Source organism: Equus quagga, chromosome 13, assembly GCF_021613505.1.
Source record: "Equus quagga isolate Etosha38 chromosome 13, UCLA_HA_Equagga_1.0, whole genome shotgun sequence".
NCBI classification, from domain to species: domain Eukaryota; kingdom Metazoa; phylum Chordata; class Mammalia; order Perissodactyla; family Equidae; genus Equus; species Equus quagga.
In genome coordinates this window covers 3,084,820-3,094,031 of record NC_060279.1, presented here as the reverse complement: position 1 = coordinate 3,094,031, position 9,212 = coordinate 3,084,820, and the positions used below count along the sequence as shown (strand labels likewise).

At 46.1% G+C, this 9,212-nt stretch overlaps 1 protein-coding gene across 1 annotated transcript; it reads right to left on the bottom strand.

Annotated features, from left to right (window-relative positions):
* Positions 1-6,133: 6,133 nt before the first annotated feature.
* IL20 (interleukin 20) lies at positions 6,134-8,778 on the bottom strand. The gene is made up of 5 exons (XM_046680636.1): positions 8,620-8,778; positions 8,284-8,349; positions 8,027-8,179; positions 7,229-7,303; positions 6,134-6,211 (listed from the first exon to the last, which is right to left on the bottom strand). The coding sequence occupies exons 1-5, from the start codon at positions 8,776-8,778 to the stop codon at positions 6,134-6,136; spliced, it is 531 nt and encodes a 176-aa protein (XP_046536592.1).
* Positions 8,779-9,212: the final 434 nt, after the last annotated feature.

The window sequence follows — 9,212 nt, the reverse complement described above, 5'->3', positions numbered from 1 at the left end:
ATAGTTGCAGATTATGCATCTAGATCTGTGGTCCATTTTGAGTTAATTTTTATATACGGAGTAAGGTAAGGGTCAAGGGTCATTTTTTTCCAATAGTTTTAGCACCATTTCTTGAAAAAACTATTTTATGTCCGCTGAACTGCTTTTGCGCTTTCATCGAAAATCAATTGCCCATATATGGATGGGTCTTTTTCTGGACTTTCTGTTTTGTTTCATTGATCGATTAGTCTATTTTTATATCAATACCACACTGTCTTGATTGTCATAGCTTTATATAAGTCTTGAAATCAGATATTAATAATCCTCCAATTTTGTTCTTTATCAAAGTTATTTTGACTATTTTATGTCTGTTGCATTTTCATATGAATTATAAAGTCAATTTGTCAATTTCTAACTAAAAAAGACTACTGGAATTTTGTTGTGATTGCATTGAATTTATAGATCAATTTGGGGAGAACTGACATCTTAATAATACTGAGACTTCCCCCCATGACTATGGCATCCATCTCCATTATGTAGACCATTTCTCACCCCTCCCAGCCACGATATGCAGTTTCCAGTGTAGAGATCTTTACATCTTTTGTGCTTGATTTATCCCTAAGTATTTCAAAATTTTTGATGCTATTGTAAATCGTATTTTTTTACTTTCAAGTTCCAATTGTGTGTTGCTGGTATACGGAAATACCATTGATCTTTGCGTATTGATCTTGTATTCTCCTACTAGATGACACTTTCTTATTAGTTCCAGCAGCTTTTTGTAGATTCTGTTGAATATTTCTACCTAGATGAGCATGTCACCTATGAATAAGGACAGTTTCACTTCTTCATTTTCAATCTGCATGACTTTTATTTCTTTTTGAATTGAATCGAGATTTGCTGGTCCTAGAAGTACGGGCATCCAAGTCTTAAATCCAACTCTGCCTAACTCACTGCGTAACCTTTGGCAAGCCGCTTTCCTTCTCTGAGCTCTGATTACCCAGTAAAGTGATCTGTATGTTCTTGCCCACTTTAACAAAGGCTGAGCTCGGAAAGATGTTAGCGCTCAGGCTGTAATCCACAGCTTCCTGCTGCCACGTCTCCGTCTCCGAGTCCTACCCTCTTCCCGTTAAGTGATTGACTCATTGTGCTCCTGACAGTTGGGTTGAACTGGAGTGTCCCGTTTCCTCCTCCCAGTGAAATAAGGGAGCGGCTGCATTCAGTCTTTCCGCATTTATTCCGCTGCCACCTGTTGGCAAGGCCCACTCTGCAGGGTGGATTATCTGTTTTCTAGCAAAAGCCAAAGCCTTTAACTCAGGAAAAAAACTAGCTGAGGGCCACATACATAGAAAGAGCAATTTTATTTAGTTTAAAAAATTTTATTCCTTTTAAACACATTCCCTTCTCTTGCTTTTGAATTGAGTCTTTATCAATAATGTACTGTTATGCTGTCCTGAGATAGGGTAGGCTAGGAAGCTGAAAAGACACAGCCCTGTCCTCCAGGAACTTGTCCAGCAGGAGCAAGGCACATTCGCTCTCCATCTGTGTGGGAGAGGGCTGGGCAGACAAGTTACACTGGACTATGTTAGAGAAGGCTAGAATCCCTGAAAATAGGGAATTTGGGCAACCCCATGCCATGATGGGAACGAGAGATATGACAGACTTTTTGTATTCTTTTGAGTCACCCCACATCTGGATTTCATTCCTAGGTTTGGGAGACGTCCCTCCTTCTGAGAAGGAGCCCACCTTCCATCAGATGGAAGGCTTGTCCAGCCTCCCTGTCATCCCGGGGATCACCTAGTCCTGCCCAACCAGATGTGTTCCCCTCATATTCTGAATCCAAAACTGGTGATACAGGAACCATGCAAATCTCTTCCGGCAATGGAAGGCAGTAGCAGCCACCTCTGACCCCCTGAGACAGTGGTATCGCATCCAGTTTCTAGAATTCAGAATCATCTGTTCCAATTCTTCCATCTTACAAATGCAGTGTGGAATAAATGAAGACCAACCAAAGGAGAACAGGCAAAGGCTATTTATTCAGAGCTTGCTATAGCAAGGAGGTCAGCCACCATCACTTACGTGTCTGCAGAGACTCAGAGGCCTGCAGGAGTGTGACAGCTTTACAGGAGAGAAAAAGGAGGCCTCAGGTCTGCCTTGATTGGAGGCTGCCGGGCTGGGGAAGCTGTCAGGGCTAGCTAGAAGCAGGGCATGCCATGTGGTTGGTCAGGTGTGCATATTTGGCTTTTTCTGGCTCATGCTAAGTTGGAAGTGGAGATAAAAATTAGTGAAGCTGTCATTCATTAATCAAGTCCTGGCCACTTGGGGCAGATTGCTACAGGGGTTACAGGTTGACTTCCTAGGATGGTTGCTAGAGATAGTGGTCTGACTCATAGATAGCAGACTGCTTTTCTGGGCTGGTTACTGTCGATAATGGGTTGGTTTCCGGGCTGGTTGCTGCTGATTATGGATCCGAGTTCTATTTTCATAGGTAGTCTAGCCATTGTCCATTTGTATATTCAATCTCTCTGAGGTGGAACTGAGGCCCAGAGAAGCAGAGTGGCTTATCCAGGATCTAACAGCTAAGAATAACCAGAGCTGACAGGTCAACCTGAGGTTTAGCATATTTGTCTTATCACCTCCAAAGGAACTTACATTCTGCTTATTAAGGAGACAAGGTTTAGACCCAGGGAAATGTGAAGTTCCACACAGGTGTCATGGAGATAAGTTGTGCCAGGAAGTTAATAGAGCTGCGACTTGGCAGGAAGGCTCATCACTCTCCTCTCCAGGCAGAAGCACTATCAGCAGAGCCTCTGCTGATCCCGCGCTTTCTGTGTGCTGGGCTTTCCAGCCAGTCAGCAAAGCAAAGTGATCAAATGCACGGTTCTCCAGTCTGCCTACTGGCTTTGTACTTCAAGCCCAACGTTGCTAGCTGTGTGAACTTGAACAAGGTATTTTACGTTATGGTCTTCAGTTTCCTCATCTGTAAGATAGAAATAGCAACGGAGTCTATCTCTTCACGTTCTTGTGCAAATTCAACAAGCAGACACCTGCAGTGGAATGGTACCTGATACACAATAAGCGCTTGTACAAGTCAGCTATTACAGTCACATTTAGTCCTCACATCGACCATCTGGTAAGCAGTATAATCCCCACTTTACAGATGAAAAAACTGAGGGTGGTTATGTTGCTTGTCCGAGGTAGTGAGTGAAAACCCATGTCTCTATGAAGCCAAAGCTCCTCATTCCTTCCTGCTGGGCTTCTGAGCACAGACGTCATTGTTGGGAGAGAGGACAGTGGGGCAGGAAAGCATATAGGGCTGGGGTATCAGAGTGCCCACACTCAACTCCCCTATTAGCTGTAACACCTCCACAAATTTCATACCGTCTCTGAGCACATCATCATTTGCAAACTGATAGTAATACTACCTACCTCCCAGGGTTGTTTTAAGGACGTGTATGTGAATGTATGTGAAGTTCCCAGTACAGTGACTGGCACATGCTAAGTACTTAACAAATGACAACAGTTATTTTAATTCTTGAATTGGAAGTGGCGAGCGTAAACCATTCTTTAGGGGCTGTCCCTCAATGGCCGCACCTTCGTGAAGTTTTTCCTTAACCCCCAACCTGGCTGGACCTCTCCACTGCTGAATTCCACATTATTGGTACTGTGGTAGGTCAAGCAGAGAAGAGACCAACGACTGGGAGGACGAGATGGGTCCTGCAGGGGAGGGGAAGAGACAGGCAAAGAGGTAACAAGTCAATGGTAACATTGTAACACGAAGTCCCAGAAGACCAAGGCTTCCCAGGGCCCCGAGTTTCAGAAGAGTCACAGATTCCTCTCGGGAAACAAACGAAGGCGCTTCCTCCTCAGCTCTGTGGGTCAACCTCAGACACACTCACCTGGCAGACGCACACCCTCGGCAGGTAACACCAGCCTCCTCATTGCCACCAATGTCTCCTGGAGGGGGAGGTTCTAATTTTACCACTGAGTTCAGTGACGTTGACTTCTCAACTATTCCTTGAGAGCTGAAGCCAAGCGGCTTGTCAGCCAGGTCAGAGAAAACCAGGAGACACACAACTGGAACATCTGACAGAAGAGGACTGAGATGGGATCAAAATCTGATAGGAAACGGGTGATTATAATGGGGAACATGAAAGCAGAAAATGCCTTCTTTTCAAAGGAATATAAAAGACCATCTCTTCCATCACTGTGAAAGGTAGAGATTATCGTCCTCTTTTCCAGAGGAAGAAACTAAATTCCAGGAAGGTTAAGTTTTACAGCCGAAATCACTCAGGTAATGAGAGCAGAGCCATGATTTGAATCAAGGAAAAAGGATATGGAAAAAACACACCTAAATGTTTGTGTAGTTATTTGTGAGTAGTAGGATTTTAATTTTCTTCTTTACATTTCTCTGTATTTTCCAAATTTTCTCTGTTGTAGGGTTGCTACTTGTATAATGAGGAAAAAAGTCAATGAAATAGTTTAAACAAACCAGCGCCCAGACTGAGGGCCGGAAGCAGAAACCAGAGGCAGTAAAGAGAGTTCCGTGCAGGAGCCAGGGCCTCAGCGTGTCTGCTGTTCTTGAAATTAGGACAACTAAACTGCTAAGTGGGGGTGCCGTTCAGAGTGAAGGGGGAGGGAGGGCGCAAGCAGCCCAGGCCAGAATCTGCCTCCTTTTGCCCGGGGCAGCTCGGAGTGAAAGGGGCTCAGAAAGAGAACACTGACCTGTTAGCTGGTCACAAAGACAAAGACTTGATGCAGGAACAACCTAGACTCTGGGGCTACACAGAATCCCAAATTGGAGGGTCTCAAAAGAGAGTTCCTGCACCCCCCAGGGTAGGCCCAGTAACTGCACTTCGCTCCTGTATGCCCTTCACCCTTGTAATAGAGCCTCCTGCCCACTGTAATTTGTGTTGCAACCAAGACCCCTGATGTGAAAGCACGAGAACCTGAAGTGAGAAGGAAACCCAGGGTAGACAGACGCTGGCACTCAAAGCCAATGAGGTAAAAGCAGGGATGGCGAAGCCCCTCACTCAGTCACAGTCCCTTTATGTGGACATCAGAGACGTGAGGGAATCAAGAGACAGAGCTGGGAGTGCATTCAACAGGAGAGAGAGGGCCCAGGTTCCCACTCGCATCTTTCTTCCCCACAGGAGCAAGAGGACCCTGGGTGATATGAGATTCAAGCTCACCCCCACCATTGTTTCTGCTCCAGAAGCATTTTCTTTTTTCTTTCTTTCTTTGTTTTTTTTTGGGGGGGGGGAAGATTAGCCCTGAGCTAACTACTACCAATCCTCCTCTTTTTTTTGCTGGGGAAGACTGGCCCTAAGCTAACATCTGTGCCCATCTTCCTCTACTTTATATGTGGGACGCCTACCACAGCATGGCTCTTTTGCCAAGCAGTGCCGTGTGTGCACCGGGGATCCAAACTGGCAAACCCCAGGCCGCTGAGAAGCAGAACATGCGAACCCAACCACTGTGCAACCAGGCCAGCCCCCATAAGCATTTTCAAACTCCAAGCAGATAGTATGCAAAGCAAACTTTATTTGTAGAAATACAGCTTGGCCGTACCGGATTTCACAGCTGGAAGACACACAAGCATGGGTTTGGGGAGTTGGGTAGTGTGGTCAATAACTGTAAGACAAGGCTGCAATTTCACTGTGGAACTTCTTGCACGACCCACACGGAGTAGCCATTGGTTCTCAGAGAGCACTGGCATCAGTAAAGATGTCCTTAATTTGATAAAAACCAATAACCCCCTGAGCTGCTCCTCTAGAATTTATAGAGTTTGTTTACTGTACGAAAATATGTGACATGCTCTAGTCAGGCTATAAATATAATCCATGAATTTTTTTTAGAAAGTCTTATGTCAAGTACAAAAATAAGTTAAATAGCAAAAATAAATAAAAATGTTAACTGATAAATATATCCAACAGTAGAAAAGATGTTACTAAAATCTTATAAAACCGTGATCTAGATTAAGAATGGGGACACATGAAGACAACCACAATAAAGAAACCAATAATAAATAAATAAGGTACACAGTGATCAGCACTAAATTACAAAACAAAGAGATGGTGTTTTGGGGTCCTGCTTCCACATGGACTAAGGGCTGGGACTCTTGGCCAGGAATACACTCAGCCGTGTCATGCTTTTCCTATTCCGTCTCCTCCATCCATCGCAGGAGAATGTCGAGCTCTCCCAAAGCCTTCACCACCGCTTCCCGAGGCTTAAGCTGAAAGAAACATACTTATGTGGTGAGCGAATCATAAAGAGACAACATGCGCTCCCGGGGTAATCCTCTCCTTTCATTGGCGGGTTTGTTAGGGATTGTAAGCAGAGCGTTCTTTTCAAGATGAAGAGTTTGAAAGAAGTTATGGAAACTCAAGATCTCATAAGAAGAAGGAGAATTACTCAGTCCATCACCATAGTCTTACAGAGGGAAACGGAGGCCTGGATAGCAAAATTGGGACTACAAACCAAGTCTCTTGAATCCCAGAGATCAGAGTAATTAGGCTGTTTTTTTGAGAAAGGTCTGTGTGTGTGTGTGTGTGTGTGTAGGGGCTGCCTACTGTGCATACTTCAATTGAACAAATATTTATGGTGTTAAGCAGTGGGCTGGCTAGAGATTCAGAGATGAATGGCACAATCCTCACCCACAGGGAATTCATAGTCTCATAGTTGAGCGAGGGAGACAGGCAGAACACAACAATTAAAATGTAGTACGGTAAATAGATGATGAGGTCCCCACAGGGTGACACCTAACTCAGAGAAACAGCCAGTGCCTCCGTTGGGATGACGCCTAGGCTGAGTCTTAAAGGATGAGTAGGAATTAGTCAGTGAGGAGTGAATTCCTGGCTTTCCTGGCAGACGTGCAAAGGCACTGAGGTGAGAAACAGTGTGGCACCGGCGTGTGTGAAATCGTGAGTGACTGTTTTTGAGGGTATGTATAAGTGTATGAATGCTGGAAAACTACTCCCACTTGCTTATGCAGCTAGAAGATCCAGAAGTCTCTGGAGAGACTTGATGGAATCATGGCCCTTCCCTTTCGATTCTCAGAGCATCTTCTGGGGACAGTACCCCTTCTTGAACCTGAATGAGTGTCCCTGGTTAAAACAGAGGGATAGTCCACATGATCTCAGAGGGCTATTAACCTAAGGACTGACTACAGGATTTCTACCAATGTGAATATTCATCTGCAATCTCAGTTCTGAAAACATACTCATCCCAACAAAGGCCAAAACGCATATACCTCTTCGAAGTGACTCAGAATCCGGCTGTATTTCTCCATTGCTTCCTCCCAACAAGGGCATGTCATACGGTCATGCTAAAAAGAATGCCAAAGAATGAGAGACTTTGTTAAAGATTCTGATTTCCTGCCATTGCCATCGACAAGAAGTCGGGGAGAATTCTACTCTTCCACCCGTGTTCCCGTAGCTATTCCATGCCTACAGAACAGCCTTCCAGATTTCATCTTTTGGGATCACTAAACTAGTCATCAGCTAGAAGAGGAAGTCAGCATTTAGGGCTCGAATATGGAGCTCGTTGCTTCTTTTTAGAAACAGGAGGCGCTGAAGGAGCTTGTGATCAGCATGTCCTGTCCAGCCTGCACCCCCGGCCCCAGCTCTGGTCTAGCTCCCTCCCGGAGAGCACGCATGGGAAGGGAGGATTGGATTTCCAGGTCCTGTTCACACCCTATTTCAAGATTGAGTCCAGTGGCCTGCTGACTGGCTGCCTGGACACAGGTCGCACTAGGACACTGCAGGATGCCTCGCCAACAGGAAAAGCATAACTTCATGGAGAATAGGTAATTATCATTAACATCAAATAGCTAGCATTTTATAGTTCTTAAGGCTTTTTACATGGAGCATATTACCCAAAAGTCAATAAAACTGAATTCTTATTACCTAAGCACATGGCTCAACACGGGTCATTAGCACTTTTGGACTCAGTTTTTCCCTCCATTAAATGGAGGTAAGAAAGAGTTTGGTTGCTAAGTCATGGAAGTTATGTGCTGAGATAAATCCCTTTACCCCAGACCCTTACTCACACACAGCCGCAGGTCCTTCTTAATGGTAAGAAAAGAGTTGGCAAGACTGCTGAGCTTCCGGAGGATGTGGTGGTCAGGGGTCTGGTAGTTTTTGAAGACTTTGTCCAGGTAGAGTCTCAGGACATGGCGGAGGAGGCAGCACTGACCTGCAGGCTACACAGAGGACAAGTGGCGAGGGCGTCCAGCGAGAAGACCCAGGTGGGGCAGAGGCCCCCCATCCCATTTCCTCCCAGAACTCGGATGTGTCAAGCACATACCTCTGTGTCTTGCAAAGACACCATCTTCCTCAAGATTCTGACGTCAATGATCTCATCTTCGGCTTGCTAAACAGAAGGAGGCAAGGCAAGAAAGGCCAGGTCAGTCCCGCTACCGGGGTCGCAGACACCAGGACCTCTCATCCACTCCTTGTCACAGCCTGGTGCGCAGCGCCCCTCTCCAAAACACTTCAAATTCCCGGGGACGCAACCTCCTGGTGAGGAGTCCCCAGCCTGCCTGTTTCTGTGATCACACCGCTGGGCTGCCGGGGGACAGAGAAAGACAAGGAGAGAAGAGGAGAGGCCGCCACAAGGTTGGGGGGTGCCTCCCTCACGTACCACGCGGTCCCGTATCTCAGAAAATCCATTTCGCATTTCCTGAAGGTTTGTGGTGATCACACAGCTTCCCAAATGGAGTGTCTTCAGCCCAGCAGACGGTGTCCAGAAGAGGCAAAACACAGCAGCAAGAAGGCAGAGGGCAAGACCAGAGCCGTCCATCTTGTGCTGCAATCTGGAGACCACGGGAGCTGGGGATTCACAGGAAAGAGCCCGACTTTAATGATTTCCCCATCTCGTGCCTTAAGAAGCCAACCCAGTCACCAGGGACAAGCCTTTCCCAGGTGTCCCCTGAGAGTGAAACTTAATAGCTTTATCTGGCTTCCCAGGGTCTGGCCCATTCATGTAACTTACTAAGAAGAACTGCTGAGCCTCCTGGAAGAGAAGCCTTCCCTTCCTGTGCTTGTTCAGGGTCTGGGTGTGAGTTGGTGCTACAGATCCCAGCTCCTTTATCCTGTCCCCACCCCAGCCCCGTCGTCATTGCCCGGCACACAAAGCCTGGAGCAGCAGGCACTTGCAGTGAATAGACAGAGGACGACATTTCAGGGAAAATGTCAAAACTCGTTTTGGCGAAATAACGTACAGAGTCTTTCCTT